General features: G+C 37.3%; 1 protein-coding gene across 1 annotated transcript; it reads right to left on the bottom strand.

The window, feature by feature from the left end:
- Positions 1-7,105: 7,105 nt before the first annotated feature.
- Positions 7,106-22,047, bottom strand: LOC130836211 (olfactory receptor 18-like). Its single transcript, XM_057708284.1, has 4 exons — positions 22,016-22,047; positions 14,369-15,340; positions 7,440-7,584; positions 7,106-7,216 (listed from the first exon to the last, which is right to left on the bottom strand). The coding sequence occupies exons 1-4, from the start codon at positions 22,045-22,047 to the stop codon at positions 7,106-7,108; spliced, it is 1,260 nt and encodes a 419-aa protein (XP_057564267.1).
- Positions 22,048-22,334: the final 287 nt, after the last annotated feature.

Below are 22,334 nucleotides of genomic sequence, written 5' to 3'. Positions count from 1 at the left end.
GGGACATCGACAGTAACACAATAATAGTGGGAAACTTGAACACCCCACTTACATCAATGGACAGATCATCCAAACAGAAAATCAATAAAGACACACAAGCTCTAAATAACACATTAGACCATCTCAACTTAATTGATATTTATAGGACATTCCATCCAAAAATGACAGACTACACGTTCTTCTCAAGTGCACACGGAACATTTTCCAGGATAGATCACATCTTGGGTCACAAATCAAATCTCAGCAAATTCAAGAAAATTGAAATCATATCAAGCATCTTCTCAGACCACAACACCATGAGACTAGATATCAATTACAGGAAAAAAACTGCAAAAAATACAAACACATGGAGGCTAAACAATTCACTCTTAAACAACCAAGGAATCACTAAAGAAATCAAAGGGGAAATCAAAAAAATCTAGAAACAAATGACAGTGAAAACACAACAACCCAAAACCTAAGGGACGCAGCAAAAGCAGTTCTAAGAGGGAAGTTTATCGCAATACAGTCCTACCTTAAGAAACAAGAAAATGATCGAATAAACAATCTAACCTTACACCTCAAACAACTAGAGAAAGAAGAACAAAGAAACCCCAAAGTGAGCAGAAGGAAAGAAATCATAAAGATCAGAGCAGAAATAAATGAAAAAGAAAGGAAAGAAACCATAGCAAAAATAAATAAAACTAAAAGCTGGTTCTTTGAGAAGATTAACAAAATTGATAAACCATTAGCCAGACTCATCAAAAAAAAAGAAGGGAGAAGATGCAAATCAACAGAATTAGAAATGAAAAAGGAGAAGTCACAACGGACACCTCAGAAATACAAAACATCATGAGAGACTACTACAAGCAACTATATGCCAATAAATTGGATAATCTGGAAGAAATGGATACATTCTTAGAAAAATACAATCTTCCAAGACTGAACCAGGAAGAAATAGAAACCATGAACAGAACAATCACAAGTACGGAAATTGAGGCAGTGATTAAAAATCTCCCAACACACAGAAGCCCAGGACCAGAGGGGTTCACGAGCGAATTCTATCAAACATTTCGAGAAGAGTTAACACCTATCCTTCTCAAACTCTTCCAAAATATTGCAGAAGGTGGAACACTTCCAAACTCATTCTACGAGGCCACCATCACCCTGATACCAAAACCAGGCAAAGATGTCACAAAAAAAGAAAATTACAGACCAATATCACTGATGAATATAGATGCAAAAATCTTCAACAAAATACTAGCTAACAGACTCCAACAGCACATTAAAAAAATCATACACGATGATCAAGTGGGGTTTATCCCTGGGATGCAAGGATTCTTCAATATATGCAAATCAATCAACGTGATACATCATATCAACAACTTGAAGGATAAAAACCATATGATCATTTCAATAGATGCAGAAAAAGCTTTTGACAAAGTTCAACATCCATTTATGATAAAAGCTCTCCAGAAAGTGGGCATAGAAGGAAATTACCTCAACATAATAAAAGCCATATATGAAAAACCAAAAGCCAACATCGTTCTCAATGGGGAAAAACTGGAAGAATTCCTTCAAAGAACAGGAACAAGACAAGGGTGTCCACTCTCACCACTATTATTCAACATAGTTTTGGAAGTTTTAGCCACAGCAATCAGAGAAGAAAAAGAAATCAAAGGAATCCAAATTGGAAAAGAAGAAGTCAAATTGTCACTCTTTGCAGATGACATGATATTATATATAGAAAACCCGAAAGACTACCAGAAAACTGCTAGCACTCATTGATGAGTTTAGTAAAGTAGCAGGATACAAAATGAATGCACAGAAATCTCTTGCATTCCTATACACTAACAACGGAAGAGCAGAAAGAGAAATTAAGGAAACTCTCCCATTCACCATTGCAACCAAAAGAATAAAATACCTAGGAATAAACCTGCCTAAGGAGGCAAAAGATCTGTATGCAGAAAACTTTAAGACATTGATGAAAGAAATCAAAGATGACACAAACAGATGGAGGGACATACCATGTTCCTGGATTGGAAGAATCAACATTGTGAAAATGTCTGTACTACCCAAAGCAATTTACAGATTCAATGCCATTCCGATCAAATTACCAATGGCATTTTTCACAGAACTAGGGAAAGAAATCTTACGATTTGTATGGAAGTGCAAAAGACCCCGAATAGCCAAAGCAATATTGAGAAGGAAAAATGGAGTTGGTGGAATCAGGCTTCCTGACTTCAAACTATACTACAAGGCCATAGTGATCAAGGCAGTATGGTATTGGCACAAAAATAGAAAGGACGATCAATGGAATAGAATAGAGAACTCAGAAGTAAGCCCAAACACATATGGGCACCTTATCTTTGACAAAGGAGGCACGAGTATACAATGGAAAAAAGACAGCCTCTTCAATAAGTGGTGCTGTGACAATTGGACAGCCACATGTAAAAGAATGAAATTAGAACACTTCCTAACACCATACACAAAAATAAACTACAAATGGATTAAAGACCTACATGTAAGTCCAGATGCTTTAAAACTCCTAGAGGAAAATATAGGCAGAATACTCTATGACATAGATCAAAGCAACATCCTTTTTGACCCACCTCCTAGAATCATGGAAATAAAATCAAGAATAAACAAATGGGACCTCATGAAACTTAAAAGCTTTTGCACAGCAAAAGAAACCATAAACAAGACTAAAAGGCAACCCTCAGAATGGGAAAAAATAATTGCTTATGAAACAACAGACAAAGGATTAACCTCCAAAATATACAAACAGCTCATGCAGCTTCATACCAAAAAAGCAAATAACCCAATCCACAAATGGGCAGAAGACCTAAATAGACATTTCTCCAAAGAAGACATACAGATGGCCAACAAACACATGAAAAGATGCTCAACATCACTCATCATCAGAGAAATGCAAGTCAAAGCCACAATGAGGTATCACCTCACACCAATCAGAATGGCCATCAACACAAAATCTGGAAACCACAAATGTTGGAGAGGGTGTGGAGAAAAGGGAACTCTCCTGCACTGTTGGTGGTACTGTAAGTTGGTACGGCCACTATGGAAAACAATTTGGAGGTTTCTTAAAAAACTACAAATAGAACTGACATATGATCCAGTAATCCCACTCCTGGGCATATACCCAAAGAAAACCATAATCCCAAAAGAAACGTGTACCATAATGTTTATTGCAGCACTATTCACAATAGCCAGGACATGGAAGCAACCTAAATGCCCATCAACAAATGAATGGATACAGAAGATGTGGCATATATATACAATGGAATATTACTCAGCTGTAAAAAGGGATGAGATGGAGCTATATGTAATGAGGTGGATAGAACTACAATCTGTCATACATAGTGAAGTAAGTCAGAAAGAGAAGGACAAATATTGTATGCTAACTCACATATACGGAATCTAAAAATGGTACTGATGAACTCAGTGACAAGAACAAGGATGCAGATACAGAGAATGGACTGGAGAACTCGAGGTATGGGAGGGGGCAGGGGGTGAAGGGGAAACTGAGACGAATCGGGAGAGTAGCCCAGACATATATATACTACCAGGTGTAAAATAGCCAGTGGGAAGTTGTTGTATAACAAAGGGAGCCCAACTCAAGGATGGGAAATGCCTTAGAAGACTGGGGCGGGGAGGGTGGGGGGGACTCGAGGGGGGGAGTCAAGGAAGGGAGGGGATATGGGGATATGTGTATAAAAACAGATGATTGAACCTGGTGTACCCCCCAAAAAAATAAAAAAAAAATAAAATAAAATACACAGCAACAGCAGTCTTAGCCTACAGCTAATTTCAGGATCTCTACAGGTGAGTTGCTTTGTCATTCTAATGTGAAGCTTGGCTTGAGAAACATTGCCTTAGACTTTCTCCTAACAGTTAGAACATGGCCCATGAATATTATCCAATAATATTATCACGAATACCCCACCTACTTGTAAAGTATAAACATTTAGTAATATTTGCTTCATATCTCATATTTTATACAGACTTGAAACATTAAGGATAAAAGTTAACTTTTCTTGGTATCTAAGCTCAATCCCATTCTTTTACATACATGTCGCCAAAAGTTCCCGTGTCATGAAGTTGATGGTTATGTTGCCTTGTAAATGTTTCCATAGTGACACTATTCATTTATGCATCCATAGCCAGCTTTTTAAAAATGTTCCCTAAACAGAACACTATCCATATTATGTTGGATGTGCTTATTTAACATGACATTTTAGGTCCCTTTGTGAAGTGCATAGAAATATAGATACTTCAAAAATTTTCCTAATGCATATTATTACAAAGGGAAAGACAATATTTTCTTCATTTCATAAATTTGTATTTATATAAATTAATTTAAATTTAACAGACTTAAAATATACCTTGCACATATATCGTAAATGTGATAATGTATCATTTATGTTTTCTTCACATATAAATTAAATAATTTACATTCCAATTATTATATATTTATTTATATCAGTTTCTCCTTACAACAATCCTAAGAAAAGTTTTGTACCATGCTCTGTTTCATAGAAATGGGAATTTGTACATAATATGTGAGTGGCAACTTATTGTCCAAGTTCTAACCATTGGTCCATAACTGGTTTTACTAATATTAAATGACTTTTTTTCAAGGCAAAAATCAATTTCTGTCAACTGCATTCTCTTTTATAAAGGTATCTTTTGAAAAGAGCCTTGAAGTCTGTCTTGTGAGAATTTCATAATAGCTACACATGACATTTTCATCTCGTACAGGAACTCTTATCAATTTTAGATTTCAAGACTGGACTGCACAATGCATGACTATTCATAGAAAATCCTATAATCCTCCATGTTAGGGCCATTATGGGCCCTGTATATGCTGCCTCATTTCTGTAATTCACAGACATACTCAGTGAACCAAAAGAGGAGGCAACAATTCTCTTACATTCCCTTCACCTCTGGCACCAAAGTGGGTTTGAAAAGAAACTTATTACAATGAAGACGACTGAGAACTGGTGTGAGAATAAGCAGATGAACGATTGAGCTCTGGGTCTTTCACCCCCTAGATGTGGAGTGCTTACAATTCTCTCAGCCTCTCTGTGCTTCTGTTCCTTCCTGGAAATGAAGACTCTAACACCCATCTCTAGAACACATGTGGCACCTAAGGAAAGCTTGGAAGTTAATACATATTTAGTAATGTTATAAAGAATTTCAATAATTTTCAATAGCATGTTTATTAATAAAATACAATCCCCCAAATTTAATGACTTTTCATAGATGATATGGCAGAGAGATCAGAGCCTTTCCTGTCTCAGAGCTGGAGCATGGATAACATGAAATCCTAAAATGTGTCTCAGCCCATGCATGAAGTTGCACTGTGCCCTTCTTTTCTGCCTCTTTTCCCCGTATATATGAAAATGTCTGCAATGACTTTTCAATGTTTGAATCCTGAAGATGTTATTAAATGGAACATAATAGGTCTCATATAAAGTGCATGACAGGGCTTCCTAGGTGACGCAGTGGTTGAGAATCTGCCTGCCAATGCATTGGACACGGGTTCAATCCCTGCTCCAGGAAGATCCCACATGCTGCGGAGCAACTAAGCCCGTGTGCCACAACTATTGAGCCTGTGCTTTAGAGCCCATGAGCCACAACTATTGAGCCCATGTGCTGCTACTACTGAAGTCCATGTGTATAGAGCTCGTACTCTGCAACAAGGGAAGCCACGGCAATAAGGATCATGCACACCACAATGAAGAGAAGCCCCCACACACTGCAACTAAAAAGAAAGCCCAAGTACAGCAAAAAAGACCCAACACAGCCAATTAAATAAATAAATAAGTAAATAAATTTAAAAAAAATGAAGTGCATAACATAGACATAAGCAAGCACTAATTTATCTTGTGTCTAGTCCTATGGGACATTCTGAAAAGGATGAAAACACTGGCATGAATGGTCCACTGTGTGGAAGCCATATTGCCAACACTTTGTTTCCATGATATTTGATACTTGACGTTTTTCTTTATTCTTTGTGCCTCCTCTGTGCCATCAATTTATAGGCTCTGGGGAATCAGAAATAAATGAGCCTCAGTCATTTGCCTTCACCTATGAAGAATGTACTCGTATAAATGAAAATATATTGCCCTGTCAGGGATGTTAGGGAAACCATAAAATCAGGTCAACAGATATTTAAATCCAATAACGTGAGAATTAGCCTTGCCATTCTTAGTAAGAAAGTATGAAAAATGCACTCTGCCTTTTTTTTACACATCCATCACATAGTTATTGCATACAGAGGGACCATTATTTGTTTAGTCCTAATTCAGTGGGTTTCTATCAGTGAGGAAACAACTCAGTTGACAATCCTAAGTCACGCAGATTCTCATAAATTTCCCCATAACACACTAAGCATTAGTGGGGGGCACGCAGGATTCAAAACTAAAATGTCAATCTCTGAGTCCCATGTCCTAGATGTCACTGTTTTCAAACTTTCTGAAAGTTTTCAGGAGAGATAGAAAGGTATACAATAGATACATCTGAGGTAGATTACTTTAAACTGCTTTCATATTCCTGAGTAGAAACGGACTCCAGGACTGATTTTGTGTCTCCTTTTGTGATTATAAATACAGATGAGAAAGTGCACAGGTGAAGTGAACACCAGGAACGGGGTCAACAGATCCACCCTGAAATAGGTTCCAGCTATTTCTATGGTCTCGCCTGTGGTCTCAGATATTCTTCCTATAGTTGCTGCAGCAAGCGTTACCTATCACCCTCCACTGTGTCCTACAGAAAACCCCAAAGGGAAGAGCACATTGAGCAGGGAGTCTCTGCTAGTACTGACAGGGATGTGACATGACTGTGTGGGTGGCAGGGAGAGGACTGCCCAGGTGCCCTGTGTCTGGAGTCAGTCTGCCCAGAATGACTGACTTCAAACTTGCCTTTAACACTTTCTAACTCATGAACTGGTGCATTTGTTACATAGAATGCTGTGCTTCTTTTCTCTTATTAAAATAATAGTAATGTGTGCACTTATAATTTGGGAGAGATTATGCAGATGTAACCAAACAAGAAACATAAAACCCACACCTCAGAGCCTGACACTTAGCAAACCTTCAATAACTTACATGATGTTATGGTTCATGTCATCCTCCTCATCCTCATCTTCATCTTCATCACCACTTTCATAATGATTACAGTGATTAAGGGGAAGTTTACAGAGACCCATTTGCTGCTATAGTGGGAGGGATGCCAGCCAGAGCCAGAACCAGTGAGGGTGGAAGTAGAACTCTGAATGAGATTTCTCACACCCCAACCAGAATCAAGAACATAAACTTCAAAACTGTATATTCATAACTTCTCATCTTTTTAATCCAGCTATCGTGTTTGCTCCTCTTGAAATGGAAATAATGCTCCCAACACTCCCTTCACCCATCACTGACTCACTCAGCACTTACTGGGCTGGGCTGCATCTCTGCTGGAGCATGACCAAGGACCACAGATTCACTGCTTCTCTCCTGCTTGGTGTATGCTGAAGTCTCAGGCTCCCTCCTCAGGGCTGGAACAACGACAGACTCAGGCTGGACTTTGTGATGCAGGTTCCTACAAAGGATGTAGACATAGGTGTGGAGCCACAATATTAGAACTGGCAAATTAATGAGCTGGAGGCACTGGCCGATTATTTACAGTCGTTTGACCTTAGGGCTCAATGCCCAATGCTCTTAATCGGTCATTTGTGCCATGTTGTCCCAATCTCTGGGGACTTGATAATAGTAACAGAACAGGAAAAGGAGAAAAGTGAATGTCCTGGGAAGGGTCTGTGTCCCTCTTCTCCCCAGGAAGAAATTCACCTGTACTTTTGCTTCTTACTTTCAAGTAGTAGGATCTTCACATTAAATTCAGAATTTTTTCTGTATTTAACTACAATGTGTGGGTTTGATATGTGTAAATCCTTTATATCAATCAGGAAATCTATGTAATATCAGGTCTCTGTTACATAGAAACTCTTTCCATTTCCACATTTGATATTTGTCTGTAAGGATAACTTCTTATTTTCATTTCCTTACTTTGGCTCACACTCAGTGGGAGGGAAATATACAAGGACATGAACACCAGGAGTTTGCATCATTGCGAGCATCTCAAATGCAGCCCATCACACAGGCTTCATCCTCTATAATGACTCGTGCTCTAAGCACTTCAAGCCTTAGGTCCTAGTCATCTGCTTTGCAGAATTTTCCCAAGTTCCCTGCCCCAATGTGACATCATCAAAAATTTCCTGGACACAATCTAGCATGTGGGTAGAAGTTCCTCTCAACTGGGTGCTTCTGCAAATAAGACTATATTGCTTCGGGTCATGTAGTCTTAAGCAATCCCTTTGGTTTCTGATATACTAGGAAAGCCCCTTCAACAACACAGGACAATCTGCAGCTATTCCATGGAAAAATGTCACAAATATTCCCAGTGAATTTGATTTCTTCTAACCAAAGAACAATGAACGCACTCCAAAATATACTTTATTTAGGTTTCTTTTGGTCCTCAGCTCTTGAAAACTGGTTTTAATAGAGTGGTTTATTTTCTTCCTCTTAAAGAACCACTATACTAAAAAGACAGATATGTACTATCAAGTCAGCCAACAGTCTTTATTGACTTTCTACTTTTATTCATGTATGGCTTGTTGTTTTCTTAATTTTTTTCACATTAAAATATTTGTTATATTTATTTCATTTTATTTCATTTTCAACAAAGCATACTTTATAATACAGTGAAAACTTGGGGAAAAACAGATATTGATGGATCACAGAATGATTTTTTTTTAGCTTTTTTATTTATTTATTTTTTATAATAGGTCCTTGCTGGTTATCTACTTTAAATAGACAGAGAAAGACAAATATTGGATGAATTATCTAATATGCAGAATCTTGAAGACTTTTAAAATGTGTTTTTGACTTATCTATTTCTTTCTAGTGAATAAAGGTGGTTATATTTGGATAGCATTGTGATGTAACCTTCCTAATTTTATCCATGCCGTCTTTTGAGTCAGAGACCTCTCTGCTGAGGACTTCAGCATTTGGTTTGTCATTTAGAGACATGAAGAAAACTTGAATGTAAAGCAAATCAAATTGCAAATGGAGAAAGGATGTTATTTACCTCTGTGTAGATAAGTGACAGAGGGTTCTTTTAGGAGAGAGCACATGGCAGATATGCAAAGGTGGATATGAGAGGTAAGACTCGGTGTTGAGTCATTTAAAGTAAGCGGTCCACAGCAAAAACATTATTCAACAGAAATTACTTCATAGTGAGTTGAAGGGATAAGATGCTCTGTTAAGTGACAAAGATGACTTTATAGGACATGGGATATGAAAACCGAATGTAGGTATGTTTGTCCCATGAAATGTAAACTATGCTTTAGTTTTTCCCAATTCCCAGTTCCTTCTCCCAGGGTGAGTGTCCTTGACCAAGTGCCAAGTAAGCAGAGGTGGATTGGTGAGACTGGAGGTAAGTGTTGGGATCATATGTAATATTTGTACAGTAGCAAAAACGGTATTAAACTGAAGTCATAGCATAGTGAGTAGAGGGTTCAGATATAAGGGTCACTAACAAAGATTAATGTAGGAGACATGGTGTATACAAAATATATATATATGTGTGTTTATGTAGAAAATTAGTTACTTGCTTTGTGCTGTTCCCAATTTCTCCTCACATGTGAGTAAACTTGAAAGACACAGGAATCTTTTCAACTTCAGTGTTTGATGGGTAATTGAGAAATTTCTGTCCTCACTTTTTTAACCCTTTATTATTTGTAGACCCTTTTAAACTTTTATTCTATGAATGTTAATCTTACAGTTACTTAGAGAAAAGCAGATCCCATTGAGGGTCTTGAACATAAACACAACTATATATATATATATATATATATGTATATCAGGAGTTCTTAGAGATAGCTATAGAAGGCAAAGTTTCCAGAAAGGAATAAAGGAATAAAAATACTGGATATATAAATGTTAAATTCTCCTTACTTTTTCTTGTAATAAAGTGGATAATTTACTTAATGTACAAATTAGAGCCATGCCTAACCTCTGACCACACTGTGCTACATTTGACTATACAGCTAAATGATGTTCAGTCCCTGCCCTCGACCTGGCCAAGGTCTCATTGTGTAAACATAAAACCTAATGGTCAGGAGCTTTCACAAGATGACAGAGTAGAAGGATGTGGAGCTCACCTTTCCCCACAAACACATCATAAATACATCTACAGGTGGAAGAGTTTTCACAGAAAACCAACTGAAAACTGGCAGATCTCTTATACAACAAGAGCTAGAAGAAAGATTCCCGGGAAGGAGGGGACAAAAAAGCACCACAACAGGACTGGCACTTCAGTGAGGGCATGGGAAAGAGGTAAGTTTCCCTCACCCTGAGAACCCCCTTCACAGGCTGGGACATCTGCCTGGACAGACAGTGGAGTGGGAGGAACCTGGACTCTGCTCCTGGAGGAGTGTGTGAGGGCTGGCTTGCTAGCAATCAGGACAGAGAGAGCTGGGTGCTAATGGCTGCCATGTGGCCAAACTTCCCAGCCTGAAATGCAAGGCAGGTGGGACTGCTAGTACATGCTGTGACTAGGCACTGAAACTCAGGCTTTAGCAGATGGACTCTGGAAAAGGACTCAGTCCAGCTGTGTGCAGACATCTTGTAGGGTCTGGGGTGTCATTTCTGGCCACCATTATTAGCAAGCACAGGTTTGCGATAAGAGTCCCATTGTCAGTGTTCTCACAGGGGTCACAGGTCCAGCACAGAGGTGGATGTTGTGAGTGCACACATGGTGAAGACAGGATTGACATTGAAGCCAGTTACTGAGGCTGCTGCAGTTGATGCAGGTTTGGGTTGGGTCCAGCAGGAGCAGACTTTGTTGGCATGCAACCAGGTGGCTATGTCATCACAGAATCACTTGTCCCTGTCAACCCAGGCAGGCAACCCAGGAGAGGAGTGCACAGTGGTTTCCAGTCCTGCCAACCTCACATGCAGCTCTGAGCCAGATCTGGGGTGTCCAGGCCCTGGAAGTGCCCTATTATAAAAGCAGTCCAGATCTTAGGTGGCACCACAGCCAACACAATTTCTGCAGCCACGATGCCCTGGCCCACAGTGCCAGCCTAGCACTAGGTTGGGACAAACACAATGGAGAAAGGGACATGACCATGGGTTGCTTCTAGACAGAAACAAGGATGCCTGCATGGGTGATACATAGGTTTGCTGTGACCACACAGGCCTCATTGCTTCACGGCTCACCTTCTTGGGGAGAGAGCACACACTTAAGAGCAATGGAGCCTTATCAAAGCCAACCCTCAGGGCTTCTTCTCTAACAACTGGGGAGCACACCCCACCCACAACAAGTCTATGACAACCAGACAGCAAGGAGGTGGCCCCACACAACATCTAGTGCAGGCTCTGGCCACAACAACAATCACACCCCTTATTAAAGAGATAGCAGAACACTTCAAATAAGACATGGCAGGCCTCCATACCAAAAACAACCCTAGCACCAGAAATACTGAACTCACACAGTCTACACAGAAACACTCACATGTAAAATGGCCTTTCAAGACCACAGTATATAACTGTCCCTTCTACATTCATAGAGACAGAGAAATTTAAGTAAAATGAACAATCAGCACTACTCACAATGAAAAGAACTAGAGAAATCCCAACAAGTACAATGAAACAGACCTCACCTGTCTATGAGAGCCCAAGTTCAAAAAGGATGTCATAAAAATGCTAAAGGAATTGAGGAAAGTTACCAATAGAAAGACAGGTCACTGTAACAAAGAAATAGAAACTAAAAAGGGAAAAATTAAAACTAGACAACTTAGTTTCCTAGATTAAAACCAAGCTAAAAGCAGTGAATAGAACACTAATTAATATAGAAGAAAAGGTAAGTGATCTGGAAGATAGAATAGTGGAAATCACTCCATCAGAACAGCAGACAAAAAGACAAATGCCTATATATATATATATATATATATATATATATATATATATATGCAACAAAAGTGATCTATGGGATAATATAAAATATGCCAACACACATATCAGGTGTTCCAGAAGAAGAAAGAGAAATAGGATCCATCATGTATTTGAAGAATTATGGCTGAAAACTTCCCAAACCTAAAGAAGAAAACAGGTATCCAGGTACAGGAAGTACAGAGGGTCCTAAACAAGAAGAACCAAAAGAGAGCCACACTAAGACATTTTGTAATTAAAATGGCAAAAATCAGTTGTAAAGAGAAAATTCTAAAGGTAGCAAGAGAAAAACAAAGAGTCAGCTACAAGGGAACTGCCAAAGGTTCTCAGCTGATTTCTCTACAGAAATTTTGCAGGCCACAAGGGAGTGGCATGTTTTAGTCAAAGTACTGAAATGGAAAGCCCTGCAACTTAGGATACTCTACCCAATAATATTATCATTTAGAATAGAAGGAAAAACTAAGAATTTCTCAGACAAGCAAAAACTGAAAGAATATAGCAATACTAACCTAACCTATAAAAATATTTACATATTAAAAGGTCTTCTCTAAATACAAAAGAAGTAAGAATCTATAGAAAAGAAAAAAAACACAGTAAGAAAAGCAAGGATATAAAAGCATTGAAGATCACTTAAGTAATCCAGTACATAAATTTAAAAAAAAATAAAAAATTTTGTAAAAGCGATTTTAACTATAATTATGACCAAAGGAATAAACGTGAAGATGTAAAACAGGATATCAAAATCACAAAATGAGTGGGTAGGGAATAAAAAAATGTAGATCTTTTAGAATATGTTTGAATTTATATGTCTAAAGCAGGTACATAATAGTTATGAGTTGACATACTCGAAAATCAGGGTAACCACACATCAGAAACAATTGGTTCACAAAAACCAAAAAGAAGAGAAGTCAAGCAAAGTAGAAAAGAAACCATCAAACCAGGAAAGAAAAAACAAAGAGAAGAAAGGAATAAAGAAGGACTACAAAAATCTACTGGAAAACAAAGTTTAAAATAGCAATAAATACATATTTATCAATAATCATTTTAAATGCCAATGGACTAACTGCTGCAATCAAAAGACATAGAGTGGCAGATTGGATTAAAAGGCAAGAATCTAAATAGGCTGTCACAGAGACTTACAATAGGGGGATATACACACATTTCTTGAACATGAGGGGATTTAAAAAGATATTTCATGCAAGTGGAAAAGACAAGAAACAGGGGATAGCATTGCTCATATCAGAAAAAATAGACTTTAAAACAAAGTCCGTAAAGAAAGGAAAAGAAAGACAATAAACAGTGACACAGGTATCAATACAAGAAGAGGATGTTATGCTCATTAACATATATGCACCCATTAGTGGTGGATACTATGTATAAAATTGATAGCTAATGAGAACTTACTGTATAGCTCAGGGAACTCTACTCTGTGCTCTGTGGTGACCTCAATGGGAAGGAAATCCAAAAAAGAAGGGATATGTGTATATGTGTAGCTGATTGACTTTGCTGTCATGTAGAAAGTAAAAGAACATTGTAAAGCAACTATATTCAATAAAAATTAATTATAAACAAATATAGCAAATGCGAACAGACATAATGGGAGAAATTGAGAGGAATAAAGTAAAACTGGGAGACGTCAACACACCACTGACATCAAAGGACATATCTTCCAGACAGAAAATCGATAAGGCAGCAGAGATCATAAATGACATAATAGAATGGTTGGACTTTATTGATATCTACAGAATGCTACATTTAATAAAAACAAAATACACATTCTTTTTAACAGCACATTGATCATTCTGTACAATTGACCATAAACTAGGACATAAAAAAGTAATGCCAGTCAGATATCCAAGATAAAGCACAAATGGTGTTCAATTAATTTATTAGAAATATATCAATCTCAGAGTAAATGAAAAAAGGATATCTAAATTTGTTGGTTTCTTATATGCGTATATTATCTGTTTACTCCTAGAATGTTTAAGGTCCTATATGATTAAAAATGAAGACTGAATGGATGAGAATTTAAAAAGAACACTGGTCTACAAAGCTAAAAATACACAAGAGCTGTGGAAACATTGTACATTTTCAATATATAAAGAGAATTGTTCAAATGTTAAGGATCCTTGTCTATCAATGATAAGCTATAATATCCTGATTGACAGGGTAAGATTCACTCATGCAGTAATTAAGACATACAAAGTATCATAGAACTCTCCCCTAGTCTCAATGAAGAAATATCAAAGAAGCAGTACTTGGGTGTTAAGCAAGGAGAGGAGCAAAGGGCATAGGAGCTACAAAAACAATGTGATGAGAGCAGTAGAAATTACAGGTCTACATGCTGAGATTTGCTACATTTTCCAACCTACACTCCAAATGGGTGGTACAGGTACAAAGGTGAGATTGTTTTGCTAAGCAACCTCCAAACGGCCCTTTTGATGTCTCTGTTCCTCAGACTGTAGATGAAGGGATTCAGCATGGGGGTGACAACAGTACACATCACCGAGGGAACTACATCCTTCTTGAGAGATTGTGAGACAGCTGAACTGAGGTACACACCAAGGGCAGTTCCATAAAATAAGCAAACAACTGACAGGTGAGGGCCACAGGTAGAGAAGGCTTTATACATCCCACCTGATGAGGGGACTCTGAGAATGGAGGAAAGAATTTTATAGTAAGAAAAAAAGATCACTAAGAAAGGGAGTAAGCCAAAGATGGCAACAACAAAATACATGACTATGTTATTGGTGAAAGATCCCGAACAGGCAAGGTTGAGAAGAAGAGAAGGGTCACAGTAGAAATTAGAAATTTCCACATCCCTGAAGCAGGTAAATTGTAATACAATCAAATTCTGCACCTGGGAGTCCAAAAGGCTAAGAAAAAAAGACACTGAAATGAAGATGCAACAGAGGTGTGGGTTCATGATGACCTTGTAGTGCAGTGGGTGACAGATGGCCACATACCTGTCATAGGCCATCACAGTCAGAAGCATGTCATCCATACATCCAAAAATGATAAAAATAGACATCTGTGTCAGGCAGGCCTCATAGGAGATGACTCTGCTGTGAGTTTGGATATTCATAATCATCTTGGGGACTGTGGTGGAGATGAAACCAATGTCAGCCAAGGACAGGTTGGAGAGGAAGAAGTACATGGGGTTGTGGAAGTGGGGGTCAGAGGTGACAGCCAGGATGATGAGCAGGTTCCCCAACATGGTGACCAGGTACATGGACAGGAACAGGGTGAAGAGCACAGGCTGCAATTCTGGATCATCTGAGAGGCCCAGGAGGAAGAATTCTGAGACACTTGTTAGGTTTCCAGGTTCCATGTATCTTGAACACCTTTGGAAAAAGAAAAGAAGACTGGAAAGAAGGAAATCAGTAAATAAATATGCAGCACTGTGTCCATATTTGGATTCAAGCAATTCATTTCTAAGGTTATATACCCCACTACCCTCAGCAATATTTCTCAGTGTGACAAATTCTATCTGCTTAGAACTCTTTCCTTACCAGTTTCTTTGTTGTTCACCTCTGCCTATACACTCTTTCTTTATAAAACTTCACTGAAAAGTGAAAGGGAACAAGAACATTAAACATAATATATCCATGATCTCAGTTAAATACAGTCTACTCCTTGGAATTAATACAGAATGGGAAATTCCCTCCCCAACTTAAAAAAATAGATAATTTGAATTTAAAGAAATCAAGACATCTTTGTATAAATCTTATTTATTCAAATACAATTCTAGATTATTTCCTTCATTTCAAATATCTACAAATTTCTGTGAAATGCAGGAATATGTTATCTGTATTCTAAATTAAAAATGAATGTTCAATAATCAGAACACATTTTGATACGATATTCAGAGTTTTATCATTCTTTGTTTTCCTGTCTTCCCTCCTTCATGAAATATGTGATTATTCAAATATCAGGGTTATCTTTTAAAAGTCATTTAATGTATGCTTTGTATCTTTGACTTTGGTGGACTTCAAATTTTGATCAGTACAGTTTATTTAAGTGCATGTGATCATATAGCATTGGTGACTGTGAATGTGGCTTTAGTCTACAGAGCATTGCCAATGATTAAACAATAACAAAATTTAAGAAACACTCTTGAGATTTTTTTTTATTTTATACAGGGTGATTGTTTCCACTCGGTACCATCCCAGCAAAATGTCTGATGTGTGAGGCTACTGTACTTTTATTGGACTGTATTTTGTACTGGTGGGATAATAGTACTTCAATTTTTTTTGTCCATTTATGGAAGTGTGATTAACAAAACTGCATATATTTGGGTTATGCAACATGAAGGTTTCTTTTTTGGCTGCACCACACCGCTTGCGGATCTTAGTTCCCTGACCAGGGATAGAACCCGGGCCTACAGCAGTGAAATCACAAATCCTGACAACTGGACTGCCAGGGAACTCCCAACATGAAGATGTTTTAAACACATCCAAAGTGATGATTTAATACAAATAGTCATTGGGAATGATTACTACAGTCAAGTTAATTAAGTGATCTGTAACCTCACACAGTTTCTATTTGTGTGTGTGTGTAGTAACACTTAAGCAGATCTCTCCTTGCAGTTTTCAAAAACACAATATGGAATTATTAGCTATAGTCATCAAGCTGTATGTTAGATCCCCAGAACTTATTCATTTTATAACTGAGATTTGTACACTTTGACCAGCATTTCCCACTTTCTTCACCACCTACTCCTCACAACTACAGTTCTAATCTATGGTTGAAAGAGTTTGGTTTTCTTAGCTTCCACACATAAGTGAGATCATACAGTACTGGACACTCTCTGTCTGGTGTATTTCAATGGGCATGATATGCTCCAGGTCCATCCATGTTGTCACAAATGGCAGGTTTTCCTTCTTTTTATGGCTGAATAATAGCCCATTGTTCATATACAGACCACATTTTCTGTGTCTTTTCTTTTGTCAACAGATACTTTTGCATGTTTTCATTATTTTGAGTAATATTGAAATGACATGGGAGTGCAGATATCTCTTTGAGGGTGATTTCATTTATTTGGCATACACACTGAAAAGGGTTGCTGTATCCTATGATACTTCTGTTTCATTTTGTGGCAGTTTTTAGTTTTTTAAGGAAGCTCCATTCTGTTCTCTGTAATGGCTGTACCAATATTTATTCCCGCCAACCAGGTACAAGGATTTTCTTACCTCCACATCCTCACCAACATTTGTCATCTTATTTATTTATTCACTTATTTATTTATTTTTAATAATGAGGTGATATTTCATTTGTTGTGACTTGTATTTCCTGACATTAATAGATATTGAGTGCCTTTTCATGTGCCTGATGGTCTTGTTTTCCTGATTACAAATCATCTTATTTACATCGAAGTGTTTGGCACTAGCTAACGTCCCACAGCCGGGTCAAGACCCAGCCTTCTTTGTCCAGTTAACAGAACTCCATATCAATGCTTCCTGGTAAAGGAATTGCAATTCTTATACTTCTGCTTCCTAAAGGTAATTTTAGTTCATTATTTTGACATGTCAAATTATGACTTAATTGAGAAAAAATTCAAAATAGAATAATGTAAACACATGAAAGCAGTTGCCTTACCTATAAAATTGTGATGCTAATTGAAGGTAGTCTCAGGAATACTGTAAGAAAGTTTTCAATAATCATTTATTTTGCTTAGACCATGGTTTTAAGTTCCCTTTGGTTGATAATTTGCATGTGCTTCTTTTAAAATACGCAGCTACCCCAGCCTCAGTCTATAGAATCTCTACACAGGAGTTTCTAGGTCTACGTGCTATGAGGCTGGGCTAGAGAAACACTGCTTTAGAACACTACCCAACACTTAATAAAAGCTCCTTTCATACTACCTATTGATATTATCATCAATAACCACAACCTATTTGTAAAATATAAACACAATAATATTTACTTCAGATGTCATGCTTTATAGAGATTTGAAACTTTACTAATAAAATCTGACCTTTCTTAGTATCTCATCTCCATCCTATTCCTCTGCATACCTGTCTCTGAGAGCAACCAGCATGAGGAAGCTGAGGGGTGTATTTTTTGTCAGTGTTTCCATGATGTCAATATTGATTTATGTATCCATAACCAGCTTTCTTAAAATCCAACCTAAACAGAGTAGTACCCATATGGCCTCTAAAATGTACTTGTTTACCACAACTTTGTGGTTAAGTCTCTCTGCGACGTACATACAACTACTTCAGACATTGTCCTTATGCACATTATTATGAAAGGAAAGACATCATTTGCTTCAGCTCATATATTTATGTCTACAGAGTTTAATTAATTATGTATTTACAATAGCCAAGACATGGGAACAATGTAAATGTCCACTTACAGAGGAATGGATAAAAAGGATATTGTACAAATGTACAATGGAATGTTATTCACTCATAAAAAGAATGAAATAATGCCATTTTCAGCAACATGAATGGACCTAGAGATTATCATACTAAGTGAAGTCAGTCAGATATAGAAAGACAAGTATCATATGATATTGCTTATATGTGGAATCTAAAAAAAATGGTACAAATGAACTTATTTACAAAACAGAATTAGATTCTCAGATGCACAAAACAAACTTACCAAAGGGGAAAGGGCAGGGAAGAGATAAATTAGGAGATTGGGATCGATATCTACACATTACTATACATAAAATAGACAACTAAGAAGGACCTGCTGTATAGCACAGGTAACTACTCAATATTCTGTAAAAACCTATATGAGAAAAGAATCTAAAAAAGAATGTATATATGTATAAGTGATTTACCATGATGTACATTCAAAACTAACACAACATTGTAAATCAACAATACTCCAACAAAATTTTTTAAAGAATGAATAATATTAAAAGAATATTTAACATATATTAAAATGTAATAACCATAATTTAATATTTTAATTATCTATTAAATACTTAATTTACATCAGATGTGTTATTTTATATTATATTATTATTTATATCAGTTTCTTCTAAAACAATTCTATGAAATTTCTTGTATCTATCATACAAATGAGAATTTGTAGTAATACGTGAACGTCAATTAGTTGTTCATTTACTTAGAATTGGTGCATGTTCAGTTTTACTAATATTAATTGCCTATATTCACTTCAATATAAAAAGGAATCTTTATCAACTACATTCTTTTTTATTAAGGTACCATCTGAAAATAATCTTGAAGTCTGTCTTCTGATCATTTCATGGCAACTGCACATGATTTTTATCTTTTATAGGAGATCATTTCAACCTTAGATTTCAAAACTGGACTGCAAAACATGACTATTCACATAAAATTGTACATTCTACCATGTTAGTTCCATTATGGCCCTTGTAAACTCCTGCCTCATTCCTATAATTCACAGGTTGACTCTCTGAACCAAAAGAGGATGAATCAATCATTCTATCTTCTTTTAAAAACTGGGACCAAAGTAGGTTAGAAAAGAAACCCTTATTAGCTACAGTGAAAGTGGCTGAGACTTGGTGCAGGAATAAGCAGATCAAGGATTGAGTCCTGTGTCTTTCACCCCCTATGATGGAAGTGTGTGCAAATCTCTCTACCTCTATGTGTTTCTGTTCCTTCCTGGTAAAAAAGAGTCTAAATCACACCTCTAGATCATACATGGTACCTAAGAGAAGTTAGGAAATTTCCAAATATTTGGTCATTTTTGTAAAGAATTTCAGTTTGGGATAGCATGTTTAGTAATGAAACACAGTCCCCAAATTTAATGACATTTCATGGATTCTATGGCAGCGAGATTGAAGGGTTTCTGTGTCAGGACTGGAGCATGGAGGATACGTAATCCTAAAATGTGTCTCAGCCCATAGAACATGATGCACCATCCCTTTCTTTTCTAACTCTTTTCCCCCCAAATATATGGAAATCTCTGTAGTGGTTTCTCAATCATTGAATGCTGCAGATGCTACTCAATGGAAAATAATAGACTCACAGAAAGTCCATGATGTAGACAAAAATAAACACTAATTTATCTTTTCTCTGCTCCTATGGGACATTCCTGAAAAGGATGAAAACACAGGCAGGAATGGTCCATTGCGTGGAAGCTGCATTGTCCACACTTTTTTTCCATGGAGAATGGAAGGACTTATTCTATTCTTAACTGTTACTTCTTTTTTTCTTGATGGCAATTCAGTGCCATCAAGGTATAAGATCCATGGAATCAGAAGTAAATGAGCCTCAGGCATTTCTCTTCATCCCTGAAAATGATGCTTGTATAAAGAAAAATAAAATATCCTGTCAAGGGTGCAGGAAAAATGTAACATCAGGTCATCAGACATTGAAGTCAATGACATGAGAATTAGCCTTATCATTAGAAATATATAACATGTATCTTGCCCTTTCCGTGTGCGTCCATCACATAGTTATTGTAAAGAGGGCATCCATTATTCATTTATTCCTCATTAACAAGTAATAAATTCAGTTAATAATCCTAAATTCAGGTATGCAAAGAATTTGTCCCCCAATAATCTAGTAATTAGTGGAGAAAATAGGATTCAAAATGAAGTTGTCAGTCTCTGAGCCCCATGCAGTAAATTTCACTGTCTCCAGACATTCTGAAAGTTTTAAGGAGAGATGCTGAGATCCAACCACACATATGTATGAACTTCAGTTTTAAGCTGTATTAAGTTTCCTAAGTAGAAATAATGCATAAGACTCTGAATTTATGTTTTATTTTGTGATAGAGTAGGCTGATTATAAGAATTCAGGAGGAAAAAGACAGTTGAAATTAAACCCAGGAGCATGGTGAACAGAGAGATCTGCCCTGAATTATTCTGTGTCCCTTCCCTGTATGACTTTGCCTGTGATCTTGACCACTCTTCTTATAGTTGATGCAGCAAGTGCTCCCTACTGCCCTCCACTGCATCCTCCAGAAAAATCCAAAGGGAAGAGCATGGTGAGCAGGGAGTCACAGGCTGGCCTGACAGCGACGTGACATGACTGTTTGGGGTGGCAGGAGGAAGGCTGCTCCGATGCCCTGTGTCTGGAGTCTGTCTGCCCAGACTGACTGGATTCAACCCTTTCTAACTCATGACCAGGTACAAATTACATAAAATGCTGTGCTCTTTTCCACTTAATAAAATAATAATAATGTGTGTTCACTTCTATTTTGGAGAGAATATGCAGATGATATCAAACAATATAGGTTAAAATACACCTCTCTGAGCCTGGAACTTTGAAAGCCCTCAATAACAGTACATGAAACATTTATTGAGTGATTGCTTTGTGACAATCACAGTCCTAAATATTTTACACGGATTTTTCTCACCCTTAAAAATTATGTGAAAAATTGTAAGGAGCAGGAATTTAACAAAGTATTAACCTTAACATAAAAATGTAAGAGCCCTGGCATTGTAAACTGTATTAATTTTAGACTTATTTCATATCTAACTATAAACTGTAATTTTATTGTATTTAAATACATAAGACCACACAATATTTAGTACAAAAGATTATTACAAAAATAATAATTACTGATAATGCTGAGTAGTAAAACAATATGAAAGTAAAAGCTGAAATGTATTCTTGCATATATGACATGTGACATATATTCTGTCTTTTATAACACGACATACAGAAGAATAGTTATACTATTTACTATTCTATTTTAGCTATCCATCACACATGTATATTAAAAGTTTTTCCTTGAAAATAAAGTACATGATTATGGTTAATGTCATCCTCCTCCTCATCATCACTTCTTTCAGAATCATTTGAAGTGCTAAGGGGGAAGTTTAGAGAGAACCATTTACTTCTACAGTTGGGGAGATGCCAGCCAGAGCCAGAGCCAGTGAGGGTGGAAGCAGAACACTGAATGCGAGCTCTCACACCCCAATCAGGAACAAGAAAGGAATTTCATAGGGCTCTGAACCAAAATTTGTATACTGGTGCCCTTGCCTCTGTTTCAGCTGTCGTGTTTTTCTTGCTGAGGAAAAAAATCACACTCCCAACACTCCCTTCATCCATCACTGTCTCCCTCGGCACTTACTGGCTGGGCTGCATCTCTGCTGCAGCATGACCAAGGAGCACAGATTCACTGCTGCTCTCCTGCTTGGTGTGTGATGAAGTCTCAGGGTCTGTCCTCAGAACTGGTAGAAAGGCAGACAGACTGGGTCCTTCTGATGCAGGTCCTACAAAGGATGGAGATAAGAATGTGGAGCCACAGTATCAGAACTGGGTAATGAATGAGCTGGAGGCACTAGCCAATTATTTACAATGGTATGACCTTAGGGCTCAATGCCCGAAGCTCATAATTAGGCAGTTGGTTCATGTTGTCTCAATCTCTGGAGACTTTCTAATATTA

Source organism: Hippopotamus amphibius, chromosome 15 (genome assembly GCF_030028045.1).
Source record: "Hippopotamus amphibius kiboko isolate mHipAmp2 chromosome 15, mHipAmp2.hap2, whole genome shotgun sequence".
Taxonomy (NCBI): domain Eukaryota; kingdom Metazoa; phylum Chordata; class Mammalia; order Artiodactyla; family Hippopotamidae; genus Hippopotamus; species Hippopotamus amphibius.
The sequence above is the reverse complement of the archived record's forward strand: the minus strand, read 5'-3'. Positions and strand labels throughout refer to the sequence as shown.